A 22,765-nucleotide genomic window follows, 5' to 3' on the forward strand; every position below is an offset into this window, starting at 1 on the left:
CTTTATCCAAAAGCAGTTTGGGCAACTGCATTTTCAGCATGTTTAAAGGGGATTGGACAAACACACCCATTTAATGACTAGGCCTTTCGAACACTTTGTAACGTAGCGCTAAAAGTTAATGTTAACTTAAAAAAGTCTTTATAAGACAGCCACTGTGTATCAATTTGATAACTACATAAATCCTGTCAGCTTCAGCTCCACAGCACCACCTTATGATTACTATGGAAACATCAGCAACCACACAGAACATCTGAATATTAAGTTGTAAAAATAAAGGCACAACAATATCAATTGTAATAGATCTCTTTATTATAGTGCATTTATCAGATGTTACAAGATGGGTTTAAAAAAAAAAGAAGCTAAAAACAAAAACCATTTCAGTTAAAGAAAAAACATCTGCACACGTTCCTTCCTATTATTTTACAGATTTTATTTGAAATTAAAGCTTCACATCTGAACAAAGGATAGCTAAATGAAATCTGAATGCTAAATACATTTTCATACTCAAGTTCATACACTTTAATTACTTGTCATAGATGATGCTTATTCAAATAAATCTATCTACTACAGTAGATCTGTATCATAACAAAGGCCAAGAAAAACATTAGAGTTATGAAACATGAATTTTGGTGACAGACAAAGGGGAAAGAAAACAAATTAATAAAATGCATTCATGTTGCCATCAAGTTTCACACAAGGTGAAACGTCAGCTATTCTCTTGTGACAGGTAAGCAGAGGGTTCGGACCACTGGGATCTTTACACCTAAATGTTCAATGCTGTATTCAACACTACAGTTGCCTTTGGAATATGAAGGAAAGAAAAGCGTTTGTCAGTTTTGGATTATTAGAAGAAGCATGTACACGTTTTCAAAGCGAACATCTCTCTGCTGGTGCTTGTTTCTATCAGTGACGTGTTTCAAAATGGACCAGTGCATCAGGTAGAGCAGCCATCGACGGATGAAGAGAAATGAAGAAAGAAAGAAAAGAAAGAAAAAGAAAGGAAGGAAGGAAGGAAGGTGAAATATGGAAATGGGGGACTATAGCTGGCTGGAAGAGTTTACATTTCAACCTGCAGCTGTTATGCATTTCTCTCATACAAAAAGAACCATAGAAACAACCACTGGAGCTTGTTGGCGACTCTGGATCAGCTGCAGATTCGCCAAGATGTTCATCTATATATCAGGGATCTCATTTTCAGATTCCAATAGGGAAACTGAATGAACCCCAAAAAGCCCTTAGTGGCCTCACCTAAACACTCATGCGATTCTGACTGTACATATGATGCAGGACACCTTGAAAGAGACCATAATAACAAGAAAATAATCATCACAACAATAAAAATAAAGAAAAAAGAGCTAAAAGAAGGATCACTGGAGTGGGAGCAGCTTGCAAAAGGCCTTGCTGCTCCAGCAGAAGGCGCTCACTCTCTCCATATTCCCACAAACACTCGTCACTTCTGCAGTCGCCTCTTACATGCCAATCAAAACACATGTAAGGCTGTTAGTTGGTGCCTGGGATCTGACCGAATGATCATATTACAGCAAGATCCAAGAAAGCTGACACACAGGGTCACATGATTTCTTCCCCACAGGCAATAGTTTAAGACGTTTCACAAGCCGACTTTGCGTAAACAAAAGGATTCACAGGCTTGTGCTTGAATGCGCTTGACTGAGGACAGCAGCAGGGAAAGCTAGCTGGTGTTCTCATGGAAAGCATCAGAAAAAAACGTCTGAAAGCATTAGCATGATTTTCAAATAACGCGAAGAAGAATGGATGAAAAACAAATGTCACTTTATTGTCAGATTTTTTCCTTCGTTTTTCCCAACCTGATGCAGGTTACAATGAGTTTTATCAAATGTGGGGTCAAAGGATGGCAACTCACACCTTGTAACATTTTAGTCATGCGTGATTGCTTTAACATTGGGAAAGGGGAACAAAACTAAACAAAAAAATCAGGCCTATAGTCTGGTTTCAGTGTATTAAGTAACAGAAATATTTAACATCCTGGGTCATTCTTTGCGTGCAGAAAACCACGGGGAGAGGAGGGAGAAGAGAGAGAAAGAGAGAACCGTGCTGTACGCTGAGTGTCTATTTTGAAAGGCACAGCAAGGCTACTCCCACCCTCAGTTCACTCACACACACACACACACTTGCATGTGTATTTTAGACAGCACTGGGCTAAGTCTCTGACGTATACAAGACTGGACAAGAGAAAGATATGAATAAACTGGGCAACCGGGCGAGACTGAAACTAGTGCTGTCACCCTTTACACACACTCATACACACAGCGCTGACAGAAGAGGAGAGGGTGGAATGGATCATTTAGCGTTTTTGAGCTGGTTGGAGAGCCAGTCGAGCCCTTCGTACAGGCCATCCCCGCTTGTGGCGCAGGTGGCCTGAATGTACCAGTTACGATGACGCAGGGAATGAAGGCCCAGCTTATCTGTGATCTCGGCTGCGTTCATCGCGTTGGGCAGGTCCTGTAGAAAAACAGGCGGGAAGAGTGATGCAGTCAGTTACAGAGCTTTTGTAAAAACAAAGATTTTTTTAATTTGAATGATATTGATCCATAAGTCAAGATAAAGATCCAAAACGTGTTTGTACAATGCTACCCGTCCTGCAAAACCCTTATTTTAAAAAATATTATGTAACAATTTTACATAATAGTCACTTGACAAGTGACAATTACTTAATGGTCACTTGATCAATTTAATGCATTCTTGCTAAATAAAAATAAGACTTGAACAGTAGTTTATGTAAGCAAAATCGGTATGCCATAGCTAAAATCTGAAAAGGAGCCAAATAAAAACTGGGGCTAATGAGTTTAACAAATTATGTTCTGTTCTCTCTTACCTGTTTGTTGGCAAAGACAAGCAGCACAGCATCTCTCAACTCATCCTCCGCCAACATCCTTGTCAACTCCTCCCTTGCCTCGTTCACTCGCTCCCTATCGTTACTGTCCACAACAAATATCAGGCCTGTGAACGAGACAGTAGGAGACTAAGTATGTGCTCAAGAATTGCTTGACACGTGGTACTCTGTGTGAATGCAAAGACACAGACCTTGTGTGTTCTGGAAATAGTGTCTCCAAAGTGGCCGGATCTTATCCTGACCGCCCACATCCCACACTGTAAAGCTGATGTTCTTATACTCTACTGTCTCAACATTAAAACCTGCATAAAGAGAAGGGAGGCAAGTAAAATAAACATTGGCACAAAAAAGGGGCAGAAGGAATGAGGCTGAAAGGGCATAAACTGGCCCTGCTCTAATAACACTACAGTTAGAGGGCAAAAACTTTTTTTGTCAGAGAGCAGAGAACGTGAGATAACACCAGACACACAGAGACAGAATAAGAGGGGAGAGGAGACAGCTAAAAGTAGGAAAATAAGAGTTTTGTTTTACATTTTTAAAATGTAGGAAACACTTTTTTCCTTCAGATCGAAGTCTCTAATGTCTGTATTGAATTATCTTGAATCTGGTTGGTTTGATTAAAGGCTTACAACTATTTATTAATTATTAAATTCCCATGGAAAAAAAATATTTACAGAACCAAACCCACTGAAAAGGGCTGTATACATGGTGCAAAACTAGCTTATTAGTCTGGAATGACTGAGAAAGAATGAATAGTAGTTGTGAAAAAGTCACAGACCGATAGTGGGGATGGTGGTGACTATTTCTCCCAGTTTCAGTTTGTACAGGATGGTAGTCTTTCCAGCAGCGTCAAGGCCCACCATCAAAATTCTCATCTCTTTCTTCCCAAAGAGATTCTTAAAGAGGCCTGCAAACATGTTCCCCATGGTGGCAGATCTGCGGGAAACAATAGAGGGTAGACGGGGTTATAGAGCAGATAAATAAGACAAAATATAATATACATTTTAGTATCTGAAGCCCTACTTCAATGTCAATAGGACCACATCTAAATACACTATACTTCTGAAACAAATACGATTCAGAGTACGCCAACTAATTCATGATCCGACCAGCGTTACAAAATTGTCATTGGGTTTCAAACAGAAGACAAACATATGCCCAATACATCTGACAACATCCATATGACAAATAAAAGAAAGACTGTTGATTGTGGAAGGTTAAAAGGGTTTTAGTTGTCCTTGACCAAGCAAAACATAATTGAGTATGTTGTGACAGTGTAAAGCAGAGGTGAAAAATAGAAAAGAAAGAAAGTTTGAAGCCTTAAAAAAGGGGTGATGCTTAAGCATAGCACTTCATCTCAAGTCACTTTGCAGTAAGTTTCAGATAAAGGCATCTATTAAAAAATTACATACTATTCAAGTTATTTGAAAGAAATTAAAGACCCAAATGACAACCCACAATACTTTACACAGGAACTGATTATGTGTTTAATGCACCATGAATGCAGGTTATGCTTTAACCACATCTGACTCTGGGTAAACAGGCATAGTTCACGGTGCTGTTTCACATATGAAGGAAAAAGAGGGCGGAGAGTCAAAGAGGAACAAAAGGCTCAATGAAAAGGTGAATGCAAGATGCCACCAGTGGAAAGAAGAGTACAGGAGGTAACAGACACCTGACAAACCTGTAAGTGGAGACACCTGCCTTCTGAATTAATCAGAAACATGGAGAGAGAGAAAGAGGGGTGCTGGAAAGCCTGGTCCCCATCGATTGAGTTACACTCTAATCCCCAAATGTAACTCAAGAAGAGACAAACTACACAGTTTTTAGACAATGAGGCCACTACATCCCTATACAGACAAAAGACAGTCAATACATCTCTCCGTTCTTGAGTATAAACAATATGGGACATACCTGAAGACTCTAAAAATGATAAAACATCCAACCATTATAATTCCTACATTTTATGTTTTAATGTTAGCTTAACTTGTCAATATACTTAAAAACCTGTAGTGTTTGAAATATCTGCTATGAGGGAATAATGGCCACATACACTGCAGCTAAATTCGGTTGCGAATTCCCCTTGTAGTGCTTAATCCCATTCTGTACACACACAGTTCATTTCGCAGGAATGAAAACAGAATTCTACAACTGAATTAACTCCCCAAAAATGCAGGTAGTGACAACCGCATTAAGAAATTATAATTTTCCAGACAGGAGCGGCTCTATCAGCAGCTTATTCGCTTGCTATGCTGAACTGCAACACTCGAACACATAAAGAACTGTGATCTCAGCAACCGATTGACATACAGTTGATGGAACAGCTACTCACATAAAAAGGTGAAATGTGAAGTGTATCACAAAAACACTGTCTGTTTTACATGTTTAGTTCAAATTAGCGCTGTCTATGGTTAACTGATTAACCGATTAACCGTTAAAAATTGCGTAACCAAGTGAAACATTTAACTCGGTTAAGTGGCGTCAATGACGTGCTTTGAATTTAGTTGTAATATATGTTTGCACCCCTAAAGACTTCCAGAGCGCTCACAGACATTTGTAAAATCCACAAGAAGTCATGACCAGCTTTACAAGCATGGGAGCACTTTAAAAATGAGAGTGACGGGGCAAAATGCAAGTATTGCAATGCAGTGCTTACCGCATTTTTCAGGCTATACGTCGCTCCGGAGTATGAGTCGCATCAGTCAAAAAATGCGTCATGAAGAGGAAAATAAGTCGCACTGGACTAAAAGTCGCATTAGGGCAGAAGCAGAGCGGGAGCCGCACGCGCTGTGCATAACGGAGCAGAAGAAAGAAAGTTTGAAGTGAGAAACTTGTGAGGGACTAGAGAAAAGCAGACGTTACTTTAACTGTAATGAAGAAAATAAAAAAATTTGAATCGCGGACTGAAAGCAAGATGGCCAGAGCTGAAGGAACGAGACCACAGATGCTTGATCTCTCTGCCGGGAGAGGCTCAGCCGCGCGAGTCAAACGCTCTGTCTGTGTGAATCATTCTCGGCTGCATATTTTACTACATGCCCTAATCATGCAGGCGCCCTCGCGGCCACTCGCATTGCTCGTGAACTGGAGCGCATCTCATCCTAATTTAACGAAACTCAGCGTACGCCTCACAGACATGAAATATATCTTAAGAAAGCTTGAAATGTCTTTTAACAATTTAAAACGAAAAGAAATAGGCTACTCTCTGAGTATGTAATCCATGATGTGCATTTCTCTATATAGGCGCGTTCACTACGGAGATGGTGGTCGTCAAATTAATAAACTAAAAATAACCCTGACGCACACTATGGTTAACCGAGTATTAACCGCTAAGGGCCTCGGTTAACGGTTAATGAAAAACTTGAAAACGTGCAGCCCTAGGTCAAATCATATCCGGGTTTGATATGGTATCTCTACACTCCAACCATTCCGGTCTCATTTGCGACTGAAAATTACTGTGCGACTGAAAAAAGAAATACAATTCTGTGCATCAGTGCAGTAACCCGATCGGTTCTCATCAATAAATGTATAATACAATCAGAATAAAAAGTACAACCCCCAAAGTGCATTAACACTTATGTTTCGTACTGCAACTGAATGATTTTAATGCTTTTCCATTCAGCTTTAAACAGTGTGTCACGTTCGGTTATGACAGTCAACACGATGAAACTCTCCACAATGATTAATTGTTCCTTTTATTATGTCTGATCTGTAGATAACGGTCTAATGTTATGGTTTCTCATGAAATTACTTGCTGGTGTTTATTGCTTTAAATCCTGTTGCTTTCTACCAATTGTCAGTTAGATCACAACAATTGACTAGAGATTGTATTGTTCTTCACACACAGTAACTAAAATGTTAAACTGTTAAAAGAAACGGCTTGATAAAATATTGCATAGATAACGTCGTTACTCTATGCGTAACGATATATATCTTCCCTTTGCGTTTTGAGCTTCTCAATGCCGACAGCACTGCGCGCAGACTCCGTGTTGCTTCAAGCGCATCATCCTGTTCACGGGATGTACATGCACATTTTGTGGCACTCTGCACTATAATACTTTTGCACTATGAAAGATTATTAATAGCCTATCTATAATATGTTGCTGCCTCATTGCCTCAAAGATGTGCTATACATTTAAAATAAATGTAATTTCTTAGTATATAGGCCCCATTTATATAAATAAATTTACTTGTTTTTCATAAATGTATTTTGTGTAACATTTTACCAGATTTACAAACTACACTTATTCATTTTTATTTTTTCCTTTATTTTTCCCACTAAATGTTTAGATTTTATACAATTATTGTGCACTCGTGATTTGGTAACTTTTGCTGCTGAATTATCCACTAATCTAATTTATTCACCATCTAGTAGTTTTGTCAGAGATTATGATTATATATTTTTTATTTGTTGTTTTTCTTTATACTGAAGTTGTGTTTAACTCAAAAAAGAGTGATTATAAGTTCAACATACTAAGGTTTAGAAATTCTACATAGAATTTTTAAACAAAACTGCACTGGAAACGGTTTAGTAAGGCTGTGCAATATTGAAGAAAAACACGATATGCAATATCTTGGTAAATAATGCGTCATTCAATACGAAACTGCAATTATTGTGTAAAATCTATTTAAATGATATTATATTAAAAATATTTAAAAACTGAGAATGAGTTTCAGTCTTTCTGGGAAAAGAAAGCCATCACTACAACTTCTGAAAGTGACCAGCAGTGTTTTAGCAAACATTTATGTCACAAATCATTCAAGTTTCGGTGTGTGCGTGTGTCAGACAGCGCGAGACAGCAAATTATTGCTTTTAATAATTCTTTTTAACATCAAGCAAGTCACATATATAGCAGCCATGTGCCAAGTCGATTCTCTGCTCTATGCATCAACCTAACGCCCGTTTCACACATACTCCGTCTGCGGTGCGTATTTTTTTGATTTAAACATGATAACGGATGACAGCTTTCACACGGCCCTTCAGTCCATTCCAGGAGCGCTGCACATGCAGCAGTGTGACGATCGTTTTTGTACCGAGTCTATTTTTTGCTATGCTGCACTGCTGCATTAAAGTGACAGAACATTCTGCGCATTAAAATAAACATGTACTGACACGAAAATCTAGTCATTTCACCATAGCATATAATTTAAAATATACTCGTTTCAATGTCAACACAGCTTTTTTCTCAAAGCAAGGAAACGACACCTTAAAATGTGCCATAATGGAGAGCACTCGTCCTTTCTTGTAGGTGGAAAGCAAAGTTCCTTATGACCTGCAGCAGGATTTCATTTAAAAGGGTTTAAAAACAAAAGAAAAGATGAGAGTCGGCTGTTTTTGAATAGCCTTTTGTAAGTTTCTAATTTAAAATGTTTGATTTTAGGCTATGACCTATGTTTAAATGTTTTGCCACTTGCGTGAGCTAAATCTGAAGCACTAGGCTATGTATTGCCTTTATTTTCAACACAATCACCTTGTACCCAAACCATTTCGAAACTAAGGAGCCATTTGTTTGTCGATTACAAGCAAGCTCCTTGGTGCCGTGTTTGCGGGACTCATGTTTCGCGCTGTAGGGGATTTTAAAAAAATGACGCGAGTGGAAGGCAGGCGGCGCTGCCGCCGGGACTCTGTGTGTGTGTGTGTGTGTGTGTGTGTGTGTGTGTGTGTGTTAATTTGATTGGTAACAGTCTGATTGTCTTATTGTTCTAACAGAATTTACTGTTTAACTTAACATTTATAAACAAGTTTCGTTTAAATAAACATTTATAAACAAGTTTCATATTTAAATTTAAGAAACTGACAAAAGAATGCAAACTAGGGATGGCTCAATTCCACAATTTTAGCTTCGGTACGGTACCACAATCTAATACCAAAGTACCGATGTTAAATCGATACCACACGGTCTGATATTAGTGCGGGTATATTGCACACAAATGAGTACAATTATGCAAGTTGAGTTTATAAAGTGGGAAATTACCACAAATGTTTATTAGTAAATTAATCAGAAAAGCTTATCACATCAAATCAGTCATTTGAAAACTTTCTTGTGAAATAATTTCAGCAAAAATCTCTCAAAATTAGCAAATTGCTTCTGGTTTCCTACCTACACTAAAGCAATCTGCATAATCCGATTCAACATTTCACGTTCGTCTCGGGATGGATAACGGAACTCATTTGAACATGAAAGCGATTTTATAGCATTTCATAATAACAGTTACAGGAGATACGAGCTCATAACAACGACACAAACGCCTGTAACTTAGGAGCTCGCACATTACAAATTACGTTTCCTTCAACTGTCAAATACACAAAATTATGTAAAAATGTCTGTCTTTAGTGAGTATTCACATAAACACAGTCGGTTGTGTGCAAATGTAAATAGTGCAATAGTACGCATTAGGGACGTCAATTTTCACAAATTCCCATGATCGATCGTCGTTTAAATGATCAATTAATCGATTAATCGTTAACCATAATACTGAAATATGCTAAGTTACAACAGTGGCTTATAGCCGACAGCAGGACTATGTGCAATGCTGCTCAAAACGGCATGTTCTTCACCAAATGAATGAGAAGGATTTTATCTAAACAAAGGGCTATGGGATTGTAAAATTAGTCGATGTTATTTATAATTTAATTAAATGACTTCTTTAATAACCAAATATAACCTGTAATACAACACGAACGCCGCCTCAGATCTGTTATTCAGAATGTGTGGACGCACTTCCAAGAACAACGCGCTGAAACGTCACCTAAACCCAATTAATTCAAAACGATTTATTAAAATATTGTTTTCATTAATGTTATGTAATGTGACAGTCCCAATCATAGTTATTATTAGTCGCGCGTTGCTGTTTGAACTGCGCGAGCTGAAGCTGATGCGCTGAATCATCAACACTGGTAAGTTACACTGAAGCTCTTTGCTAGCGCGTTATTTAACTCAACAAAAAGCTTCCTATATGAGATTAATCAGATTTATATAAAGTTAACAAAATATTACAAATTATATATCTTCACAAAATGATGCGAATGCACAAGTGAACTTGAATTGAGTTGCTGATATTCATATTCAGAATGGGAGATGCGCTCTTCCTGGAACAACGCTCTTAACACGGCACCTAAACCCAATGACTTTACAACCATTTATTAAAATAGTGTTCTCATTTATGTTATGTAATATGACAATCCCAATCATAGTTATTATGCATTGCTCTGTATGCGCTAAAGCTGAAGCACTGAATGAAAACCAGTAGCCATCACTGACTGAAGCCATTTGTTAGTGCGTTTTATTTCGCTAAAAGAAACGCATCCTATATGTAGGGCCCTATAATTTCCGCGATCACGGAATCGCGGAATTGGCATATTAATGCGGAATCTGCACATAAAAGCGGAATCTGGTGTTAACGCAGATTTCTCCGGAATTTTACATATTTGTAATGAAATTCTGTGTCGTGTGGGTTAAGAACGCATGTCTGAGGAAAGTGCAGACCGGGGGAAGCAAATCTTCGCGACAAAACCCCTCCCGTCATTTCAGCTCGCCCTTCAAAACAATGAAAGCACGGCGAAGTTGGTCTCCAATGCTCTGCTTTCGGCAGCGGAAAAGTTAAGAAACTCAACGTTAACGGCGGTTTCACACTGCACGCGCAGGCGGCACAGAAGCTTTGTGTATGGAGAGCGGGAGCCGCGCGCTCTTTGTGCTCAGGCAGCATTGGTCGCGTGCGCACCTGAACCACGGCTCGTGTATTGCACAGACAGACAAATATTGTCCTTTCTGTCAGATTTTCCGGTGTTCTGCTCGACCCCTGTCATCTCGTGCTTTGATTTATAATGGGCACATTAGACAGCAATGCATATCTGCTGCAAATGCGACCAGTTTCCCTCTGTTAGTCTGTTCCAAACATGCATTTAACATGCTGTAGCCTATGGGTAGTTTACATGATAAGTAACCTTAAAGTCAAAATTAAGCATCTAGTTTTAATAATTTAAAGGGGCCTTTGAATTTGGGGGAAAAAACTTCAGGCAGTGTTGTTTTCGTGTATTTTTATTTTTCACAGCTCTGGGTATCATAATGGTGATTGTTAAACACACAGAACAATTCACTACATGATTTCATGGTGAAATGTGTTATTTTTTAATGTTAATTTTCAGCTTTAAATGTTTTACTTAATAGTACTGTATGTGAAAGATGATTCTTATGAATTTTTTTTTTAGTTCTTTAAAAAAAAAAATTACTTGAAAGAAAAATCTAATGGAGGACTTTCATTTTAACTGATATAAACTATTATAATGTATTTTACCGGAAAGTTTAAAGCTAATAACCATTAATATTTGAAGTACTTGAAGTGCAGTGTTATGTTGCATGTTGGACAAATCATATTTGTCCTAAAAAGTAAATGTGATGTTTGTTACCTCAATAAATTTAAGGTCATTCCTATTTTTGTTTTATGTTCTATTATATTAACATTAAAAGCACACTTTTTTTCACCAAAATAACAGTAAAGGGTAAAAAAAACTGAATTGCCAAACATTTTAACGGAAAAAAAGGAATCTGCAAAAATTAAAACGGAAAAAACGGAATTAGCAAAAATTAAAACGGAAAAAACGGAATTTGGGAAAAAATAAAACGGAATTTGGGAAAAAATAAAACGGATTTTATAGGGCCCTATATATGATTGATCACATATATAACGTTACAAAATAAATGTAATATTACAAATTACTTCAGCACAATCTGATGCGAATGCACAAGTGAACTTGAACTAAGTTACACGAGCGAGTCAGAATGCGTGACTCATGTTGTGCATGCGCTCCTCCTGGATCAATGCAATGAAACACAGGGCAAATAAACCCAAATACTTAACAATCACAATGTTTTAATACAATAGTGTTCTCATTAATGTTGTGTAATATGACAGTCCCAATCACAGTCATTATTAGCTGTGCATTGCTGTTGGAGCTGCACGCTGAAGCTGATCACTGCCACGCTTTGACCGCTAGCCTCTAACGTTAATTATTAACCAAATGCATCCTTATGAGATAAATCAGCTATAGATAGGCCTGCACAAAATAAACACATTACAACAACTTACATTTGCACAAAACAAAAGGCTGCGAATGCACATGCAAACTTGCAGTCATGATGAAGGTGTAACTCCAGCTGTAAAATGGTCCCTAGTAGAACTCGGGCACGCTCGCATCATTTTTCCTCCCGTTTCGCGGTTGAGCCGCACGCACGCGCATGACCCTGCTTAATCGATGATCGATAAGTCTTATCGATCAAATGTCTTATCGACAATTAATCGATCATCGATTAATTTGACATCCCTAGTACGCATGCAAATATTATGAGATCTAAATGTCATTGGTAGAAACGAAAGCTGGAGATTTTGTGATATTCGATCTTATGTTAGGCTATGTATGTGCGTTGATCAGTGTAAAAAGAAAATAAGTGTCTAAATTAGATGGTTTGAATGATTCTGATTGTATTTGTCTGAAAGAAGAATGTCATATACAACTAGGATAACTTGAGGGTGAGTAAATCATAGGCTTGGTTTAATTTTTGGGTGAACTAACCCTTTCAGCATTCATTTTCAACATTTAGCAAGGGCATATGGCAAATCTTCAGCAATAGATAAAGGCTTAAAGCAGTTTGGAACTGTTTTCCTTCGCGGAAGCTTTGCGTAAGAGCTAATAAAATATTTAATCTTGAGACAATATTTTGTGTCTAATAATTATTTATTTGAGACTAGTAGCCGTGTAATAAGCGGGATAATGTACACCCAGATGGTTGTTATCGCAGAATAAACCCCTTCAGAGTGATACAAGAGCCTGACGCGATCATTCTGTCTGGGTTTATTCTGCGATAACAACCGGCTGGGTGTACATTATCCCTTACTTATTAGCTTATTTAGCTAGCTTACATGAATGATTTTACACCGTGTAATAATAGTTGAGCAATACAACTGTATCTTAAAGGTAGGATAGGTAGGAATTGGTTAAAAAACTTTTTTCCAAATTTGTTTAAACTTTCTTTTTATATCAATACATAATTAAAATGCAAGTACTCTGAAAAAGAAAGTATAAAATTTGAGTGTCTGTAGACCTCTCACGACTGTTTTAAAGACAGCTCATTGTTTCCATTCACTCCACCTTCTCCCTTCTGTGCTCTTTCCAAAGCCACGCCCCCAAAATACATGAACGTGCTACACCAACCGCTCAGCTGGAAGACGCATTATTTACCTCAGACGAGCGGACTGCATGTAGTGACATCATGTCAGAATCACATGTAATAAAACAATCTAACTTTATCAGTATGAATATAAACAAGTAAGATGTATTTTAGTAATCACTAGCTAGAATACTGGTAAAGTTTGATTTGGTAACGAGCTAGTTATATTTATAAGGCAAAGAAAACGGGTAGCATCATGTTTTTCCAATAACATCAGTTATACTGAAGATGAATTTCAGGTAATATTCATAACATATACCGTGTTTTGCATGTAAGAGTTTCCATGATGAAAACATTGTTGACTAGTAGTAGCTAAAGCTAACTTAGTTCAAAAAAAAAGTTCCTGGATGCGGTGTACTAGCTTTTACACATGCATTTTGTTATCTAAAGTTAAATTTTGCAAAATTCAACACAACAGCGATCAACTTGAGCTAAGCATATTGAGTATTTATCATCTCTACTAATGGCTAAGTGTATAACATTGTAACTTTATGCCAAGTAATGTTATTAGCTATATTAGGCAGCTTCGTGTGCTCTTGATACATGCTTCATGAAAACATAACCAAAAAAATGTATAACCAAAATGAAAGATTACCTATCCAGCAGAAATACAGCCAGCAATGAGTCGTTTTTCAGGTCCCTCAGTTCTCACCATCGTTGAAAAGCAACACAGATATTTACTCGCGTTAGATTTCTTTGTTTATCCAAAGACTTTCTGTGCATTGCCTTTTCTCGTACTGTCTTCCTTTTTTGCATTGTTTGCCTTCGCTGACTGTAAAACCTGGCACTGTGAATTTTGAATGCTCTTTCTCTGCCATTATTTTGCCTAGGTTTCTTGCCTCTTGTACCGCTCAAATCAAATGAGCGCGTGCATGTGGGCAGATCCTGTAGCGAAAGCGGTGGTCACCATGGTAGCGAGAGAGAGTGACAGTCGCCCAAGCCAATCATTTGTTTCGTCCCGAATGAAAATAATAAGCGGTGTTTATTGCAGATTAAAAAGTCTAGAGTCACTCTATTTTTATACTCTCCTTTTCAGAGTACTTACATTTTAATTATGTATTGACATATAAAGAATGTTTAAACAAATTTGGACAAAAGTGTTTTAGATCAGTCCTACCTATCCCACCTTTAATCATTCATGTTAGTTCATAGTACATAAAGGTTAACAAATAAAACCCTCTCGGTGTTTTAAGCGTGCATCAGATGTGTCAGCGCTAGGGATGCACCGATACCATTTTTCCAGAACCGATCCGATATTAAAAATGTTGAATATCGGTCGATACTAGGGCTGGGCGATATGACGAAATATATCGTCTGGACGATAGAAAATGTCTATCGTTTTATATGAGGCTCTATCGCTTACGCCACGATAAGGCGTTTATGGCAGAATTTTACGTCAAGATGCACCTCACGCCATGGCATGCCCATGCACGCTGCAATACATAAACAACAAACATGGAGTAGTAGACGCGGTTCAGACCAGGGTAATTCTCAGAGTAATTAGTCTATGCCAGAGTGGTGGCATAAGCGCTCAAAACAAACTTCAGACACAGACGCTGCAACGGGCTTTTACGCGTGGCACACCATATAGCCATATATTGAAATATTTTAATGGCAGGTGTAGGGATGGCAAAAACTAAACATTTTCTTGACCGACCACCGAGCCTCATTAGCTGGTTGAAACCGGTTAACCGATTAGTTTAAAATATGCTGCGCTATTTGAAATAACAGCCGCGAGCCGCGCTCCCTCTGTCTCTCTCTCGCTCTCACACACGCGCTGCCGCCTCCCTTCCACTCACGTTTCTTTTTTAAAATCCCCCACAGCACGAAACATGAGTCCCGCAAACGCACCGCAGAGGAGCTTGTTTGTAATCCGAGGACAATGGCTCATTAGTTTCGAAATGGTTTGGGTACAAGGTGATCGCGTTGTAAATAAAGGCGTTTGTCCAGCGTTAGAAGCTCATTTGAATCATTGCCGCGGCTCATTTAAGAAAATGACAGCTCCGAAGAGACGCCGCTTTAGTTCGAGGTAGTGCTAACAATAATAAAGAAAGACGATCAACACCTTATGTGTTACCACTGAAATGAAGATGTAATATATTTCCAAATGTAAGCCCATCTTAAGCGAAATGCACGCTTCATCCTGTCGTCTGCTCTGGATCTAACCTCGAGTGTTTAGCCCGTTTACTTTTTGCAAACCTTGTGAGCGCGCAAACCCAAACGCTGTGACCTCGCGCCAAATGTTTTTATTGGTTTATTAAGTACAAACAGGCGAGTTATGAAAAATTGAGTGTGAGGGATATGTTCAATCACACAAAAAGATTTTGGAATGAGATGGCTAATTGTAGTAGCGTTTAGTCCACTGTATAATAGCCTAATTTAGAGATCACTTTTTTCTTTATTTTAACCGACAACTTTGATCGGTTAATGTTGATACGGTCAACCATCGGTCAAACGGTCATCGGTTAACATCCCTAGGCAGGTGTTAACTTTACCAACAGTCTTGCTTTAAAAAAAGGTTCTAAATAAAATAAAAATGTAGTCCATACTACCTTTATTTGTTTTGTATATCATTTCAAACTGCATTTCCACATTGCAATTTTGTATAGACTATTCATAAACTGAATTAACAGAAAAATTGCTATATCGTTATGTATATCGTTATCGGGATATCAAATGAGCTATATCGGGATATGAAATTTTGGCCATATCGCCCAGCCCTAGTCGATACCGATACTAAACTGATCCGATACCAATGCAGTTTTGTCTATGTAGAATTTCTAAGCCTTAGTGTGTAGAATTGAATAAATTAGATTAGTGAATAATACAGCAGCAAAAGTTATAAAATCACGAGTGCACAATAATTGTATAAAATCTAAACATTTAGTTGGGAAAAAATAAAGGAAACCACAAAAGTGAATAACTGTAGCTGTAAATCTGGTAAAATATGTTACACAAAATATATTCATGAAAAACAAGTATATATATTTATAGAAATAGGGCCTATATACTAAGAAATTGCATTTATTTTAAATGTATAATGCATATTTTTAATGAGGCAGCAACATATAGATAGAGCAGAACAAGAAAGGCTATTAATAAGGCTTTCATAGCGCAACAGTAGTATAATACAGAGCGGCACAAAGCACTTATGCGCATCCCGTGCGCAGGATAATGCGCTTGAAGCAACACGGAGTCACATGCTCACAGCCACAGTCATAGACGCTCACAGCGCGCCGCGCTCCGTCCGCATCGAGAAGTTTAAAACAAGATATAGACGCGAAGTATATCTATGCAGTATTCTTATAAGCCGTTTATTTTAACAGTTTAACATTTCAGTAACTGTGTGTGAAAAACAATATAATAACTAGTCCAGTGTTGTGATCTAACTGACACCCAGTAGAAAGTAACACGGTTTACAGTAATAAACGCCAGCAGATAGCCATTTTTTTGAGAAACCATAACGTTAGAGCGTTATCTACAGATCAAGCATAATAACAGAAACAATAAATAATCTTGGAAAGTTTCATCGTGTTGAGTGTCGTAACCGAACACGACAGTTTAAAGCTGAATGGAGAGTGACTGACACCCGCAGTGGAGGGAAGCATCGACGTGAACTAATCTGTACTCGCATTAAATGATGGAATGGCTTCAGAACACTTATAATATAGTGCACGAATCGTTGTTGCTTTATAAGGTTTTTGTGCCTTTTGTGGGGCGCTGGGGCTTAACATTAACACAGAATATTATGCGCACAGTATCGAATTTGGATCGGTCCTGTCTGTCCGATACCCGGTCCGGCAAATAACGGCAGATCGGAGCCGATACCGATCCCGAGTATCGGATCGGTGCATCCCTAGTCAGCGCGCTCTGTGCAGCATGTGCTGTGAAGCGCGCAGCCTCACGTGTCCTTGAGTGATAGTGTTTTATTTGGCCTCTAGAGGCCGCTCTTGCGATATATAATACCAGCAGACCCTTTTCAGAGCTCTCGTAGGCTACTGTGTAATGACAGCACCCTTCTCAGCCGCTCCCGCAATGGACGCAAACCGGAAAAACTATCGGTATTGATTTTTAACGATAATCGATTGTTCCACGACCTCTAGTAAAAATGCCCCTGAAAATTAACTGAAAGGGGCACTTATTGCCCTGTAATGCAAAGTTACAATGGGAATTCCTGTTATTGGTCAGAAAATGCTCCTAAATTTGACTGTGCTTCTAAAATGTTTTTTCCTAAAACAAAATGTAAGTGTTGAGCCCTGCACATTACAGGTGCATCGGCAGATTTGAGATTTACCTGGGCCTGCTAAATCTGCCGTTTCCAAGTCAACAACTAAAACAACTTAATTGTATTACATTCCAAAGAGCTTTGTTATCAGCTCCACGGTGGGAAATGAACCATGCCTTGCTGTGCCGGATCACCACAAAATGTAAGGGTTAAGCAAAGAGAACGGTCTGGTCCAACAGTGGAAAAGCAGCTACAGTTTGTGTTTTAAACAAAATGCAGAAAATATATGGGAGAGACTAAAACTGATACCACAGAATCAGTCATTGAGGGTAAGTGTATTGCATGTATTTCAGTCATGATCCAATTTTAATACCATGATGCACAGCAATTTTTTTAACCATAACACATGCATCAGGATGTGTACCATATTGTGAGGTAGTTAGTGATACCCTGTATACAAAATGCGTGCAAAATAATCCAGAAGACTACAGTAGCCCAAATAAGTGACCTTGTTCTCAAGCAATTCAATAATAAAATCTGAATGAATGTACACTGTCTACAGAATCTAAATGTGGCACAAAAGTTAGGTGCTAATGGTGTGAGAACACACCCATTGATATTGTTAGAGCAGTGTCCTTTGAAAAGGAATAAGGTGGGACTTCAGAATGCAGTGACACCAGAGTTTGAAAAAGTCCCAAAAGTACTACAACTACTACATAATCCTCAAGCTATTTGAAAAACACCCTTTTTGTAAAAAAAACAATGCTCTACAAGGGGCCACAGCATTTAAAGACATCTCGGCAAATACAAGGAAGTGCTACAAAAAGCTGAATAATTCTGTGACTAACATTTCCACAAGTCGACTCTGATCAGTCAGGTGGGTTACAATGTGGTCAGTGTGTGTTTCAGATAAAGAAAGAACAAGTAAATACGGTTTGGGAAAATAATGGAGGAGAAAAGACAAAGATGGAAATTCAAATGGAACAATTTTTTAATCCGTCGTAGGGTACGTCAGCCACATCAATTATTCACAGGAACCAAAGAAGTTACATTATTGAAAAGGTGAGGAGCAATACAACTGTACAACAAGGAGCTCTAGTTAATATAGTAATAAATGCACACTAATCTGTCCGGCGTAAATAAAGTTACAACCATATATATATATATATATATATATATACACACACACACACACACATACATATATATACACATACATACACACACACAAATACTATTATACTGATACTTATATAGCCTGTGTTCACATTTACAAACACCTGTTCTGTTAAATTAATGTTGTTCACTGTTATTCACTTTGTCCTTCCGTGCAGCAACACATTTAAAAATCATGCATCAGATGTGATGAGTATTGCTGACACTTTTTGTTTCCACTAGTTACAACAGTGAACTAGTCATGCTGAAACTGAAGGCATTTAAGGTTAAGCACTAGCTTAAATAACAGCCCCATTCTTACTCAGAAGTCTTCAGCTTAATATTCAAACAGCAGAGTAACATTTGCATACACATTTACTGTCACTACCGTTCAAGTCAGGTTTATGTTTTTAAAGAATTTAAAATATTTAACTTTAAAAAAACAGTAATATTATTAAATATTTATTATAAAATTATTATTTAAAATTATAATTTTATATTTTATAATTATTAATTATAAAAAGTGTGTGTTATATACTAATTTAATATGACTATAAATAATTTATTTATGTGATACAAAGCTGAATTTTCAGCATCATTACTCCTGTCTTCACTGCCACATGATCGATCCTTCAGAAACCATTCTAATATGATGATTTGCGGCTCAAGATTTATTATCAATGCTGAAGACAGTTTCAGCTTCGTATTTTTGTGGGAAAAAATGATTTAAAAGTCTAAAAGAAAGAAAGAAAGGCATTTATTGCAAATATATATCTTCAAAACATTATAAAACAGTTTACTTCTGATCAAGTTAATGCATCTTTGCTGAATAAATATTGCATAAATGATGCATGTAGGATACTTTCCCCTGCATGAAAATAAATGTGCCATCAAACGTGAACACAAAGATCAAAGACCGTAATGGTTATGACAAACCACTTATCGGGCAGACTAGGAAGTGAGAGCGTAACAGAGGCTAGAGAAAAATCACATGACAACATACGATCCCATCCACAGTTTCAATGTTGCGACAGACAGCCAATTATAGCGAGAAATGCTTTCTAACTATAAATCAACACGCCCGTCATTTATAATCCGTGCTTGCTTACAAACCACCTTACAACTCAAACGCAGCAATACAACCACACTTAAAAATCATCATCCGACATCAGATATCTAGCTCTACCATCTGACTAGGAACTGAATGGGGTTTAATGAATCATCACTGACAGTGAACTAAGATTACACTTTCTTTGATTGAATCGATCCATTCATACATTGCTGTGATCACCTGGGTGTTTGACACACGTAAGAAAAATAAAAGATGTCATCCTATAACGCTTTTTTATATATATAAAAAAAATCAAACGCAATTAGCGTTATTAAAAAAACAGAGTTCCTCTCTAATCATTACGCCAAAGGACGGTATCAATCCTGCTCTCGCGTTTCAAAATGCAAACCACTTTCGACCTTACAGTTACACATAGAGCATATTGCCAACAATTATGAAAGCGTCACATAATGAACTTTCCAAATCAACTGAAATATAGCTCAAGAAACAACGTCAGTTCGTATGACAAATATCAGAAACGCGGCCTAACAATTATTCACAGATTACGCACAGTGACTGTAACGTTAACTGACTTCGAATCACTGGTCTAATAGTCTGTTTATTTCCTCCATCACTCGTATTTACCGTGCTAGTTAGGAGACAAACTAGTTCGGCCAGATTACAATCAATGTAAACTGTCAGCGCAGAAGTCGTTCTCTATAGAGGGAGCGTTCTGCTCGTGTCGCGAACGACGCCTTATCGTCTGCTATATATGCTAAGGGCGAGGTAACTAGGTCACCCTACTGTTTACATCAATAGTTATTTTACTCGGGTCAGGCCTGAGTAGCTATACAATTTGCGTAGACAGTAAAACGCGTTTACGCAGAAAAATAGAGCGCTGGAAATGTCTGTATATTCGGATAAGTAGGCGCGAACTGGTTATGCAGTTCCACATCAGCTAAGCAAACATCCGTTCGTTAGCATGTTAGCCTCCCTGGCTGAGATGATGATTCATTACCGAATTCTCGTTTTCTGTTAGCCATATGTGAACGACATGTAAATTAAAAGACATCTGTACAATTTACATCAGAGTGACAACGAAACATTTGTCGTTTCTGCATTATTTACCTTTTGGTGCAGTTTCGCTACAAATTTTCCGGTTCTCCTCCTCACCGCTAAAAAACAAAATGGCGTCTTTCTCTACTCCGAGAACGGTGGCGTCATGCGTTCCGCCCTCGCGTAAATGATGTCCAATCACATTATCCAAAGTGAATACGAAACCCCACCCCATTATTGTCGTCGTCCAATGACTGCGTCGTGGGCGTAAGGGGCCGTGGTACGCGTGTACAGGCCGCCTCTTCCCATGCAAAATGAAAGATGATTCGACCTCAATATGTTTGGCAAATTATTGCGTCCATTGAGAACCCTTTTTTTACGAACAGCGCTAACCCAGAGAGTTAAAAATGTAAAGTAAAAGGTTACAATTAATAGAAGGTTGTGTTGGAGGATGACATCATAAATGTGACAGATTAGCTGCTTCAAGGATTGCATCGTCTAACATTAACATGTATGAGGATACCCTCTAGCGGTAAATATAGGCCTACTAATGTGTCTACAACGTGTCAGGTGCATTTAATAATAATAATAACAAATAATTTAATTTTAATTTAATAATTAATTTCATTTTCATTTAATAACTAAAATGAAAATGAAAAAATATATAAAAACTAATTCAAAATATTAAGTTAACACAAAATATTAACACTAATAGTATCTTAACAATTCACAACACTGATGTTGAAAAAAAAGGTTTATTTATTTATTTATTTATTTATTTATTTATTTATTTATTTATTAGGCAGTTTTGTCCTTAATTCAGATGACCTATTGGTCATGAATATATGGATAGCATCAAATCATAAAATCAATAGTCCACCAGATGGTGTAACATATTCTCATTGGTCAACTGAGCTACAGCATTAATTCCCCAGAATATAGACAGATCATATTCCAGTCAGCAGAGGGTGCTACAGATAAGTCAAACCAATCAATTGCCTACCCACTGAAGCACAAAGCTACAACCACTGGCAATTAAATGGATATCTTTAGCTAATCCTTTGGTTGGTAATGTTTTATTTATTTATTTATTTGAACTCATAATTGAATTGTAGATTTAAAGATTTAAGGTCATTGTGGCCTACTGTATGCTAATAAAAGCTGGACAGTGAGAGAGTCTGCTTTTGAAATAATTAAACAAATTATATTCATTTAAAATTTTAGGCAGGACAATTTTGTTGGCTACCAATAGTAGTGACAAAGAAACATGACCAAGCAACGCCTGTTCAAATTCAGACCTTATTATTATAGACCAAAATATTACTAATGTAAAATACATAAATGGACAATTTGTTGAAGGCATAACTTATTTTTAAAAACACAGCATTATAGCAACAGTCCCAAAAGGCCACTTCTTTGTTTTTTGGGGATATGAAGAATAACATTCAAGGACTAAACGCCTGAAATATAAATTAATCTAACTACTTTAATAGTGGCACTTGCAGTGTGGTATGCAAGGTTTTACTGTCAACAAGATAACCTCATTTTAGTAAATACACATAACATTCATAAAGAAGGCTTGATTTATATCAACTGTTATCTGCTGTATCACATTAAAGGTCTCAAAATGATTCTAAAAAATTGATCTAAATTAAAAAATCTAACATGAATGGTAGAAGGTTGATTGTGCCTTCTCTTCTTTTAAGAGCAGAGAATATCTCCACCAGATTGTTTGGATTGGTCACCACAAGCAGGAAGTGCACCTGACACACCTACATCATAAAGGTGGGTGTCTTAAACAAAGAAGGTGACATCATAAGGGAAATGTGTTGCCCGGTTAGTCACTGATGGAGAGGAACTGAGATGAAAGATCAGTCATGATTAGCTCATTATATCTTGTGCTTAGTGATGACAAGAGCATCAAAGACGCCAGTAGGTTAATGAGGAAATGAGAATGGAGCCACAGTTTGTAAACAAGGTGTTGGAATTAAACGAGAATAGACACTCCCATCAATCCTCCACTGAACTCAGAACACTAATGCTGAACTGTTTTAAGGACTTATATCAAGTGATGATATAAGTTTGACACCAGTTTGATGAAACCAATATAAAAGTAGGCTATATTTCCTATTCACGCCACTCCTTAATTTCATTTGTTTATTTTCATTTGAATTACAAAAGAA

The 22,765-nt window shown here is 37.6% G+C and overlaps 1 protein-coding gene across 1 annotated transcript; it reads right to left on the minus strand.

Annotated features, from left to right (window-relative positions):
- Positions 1-287: 287 nt before the first annotated feature.
- On the minus strand, positions 288-20,777 carry arf2a (ADP-ribosylation factor 2a). The gene is made up of 5 exons (XM_067419163.1): positions 20,655-20,777; positions 3,651-3,808; positions 3,064-3,174; positions 2,855-2,979; positions 288-2,481 (listed from the first exon to the last, which is right to left on the minus strand). Exons 2-5 carry the CDS (start codon positions 3,796-3,798, stop codon positions 2,320-2,322), a joined length of 546 nt encoding a protein of 181 aa, XP_067275264.1. The 5' UTR covers positions 3,799-3,808; positions 20,655-20,777; the 3' UTR covers positions 288-2,319.
- Positions 20,778-22,765: the final 1,988 nt, after the last annotated feature.

The sequence above is a fragment of the Pseudorasbora parva genome, chromosome 2 (genome assembly GCF_024679245.1).
Source record: "Pseudorasbora parva isolate DD20220531a chromosome 2, ASM2467924v1, whole genome shotgun sequence".
NCBI lineage: Eukaryota > Metazoa > Chordata > Actinopteri > Cypriniformes > Gobionidae > Pseudorasbora > Pseudorasbora parva.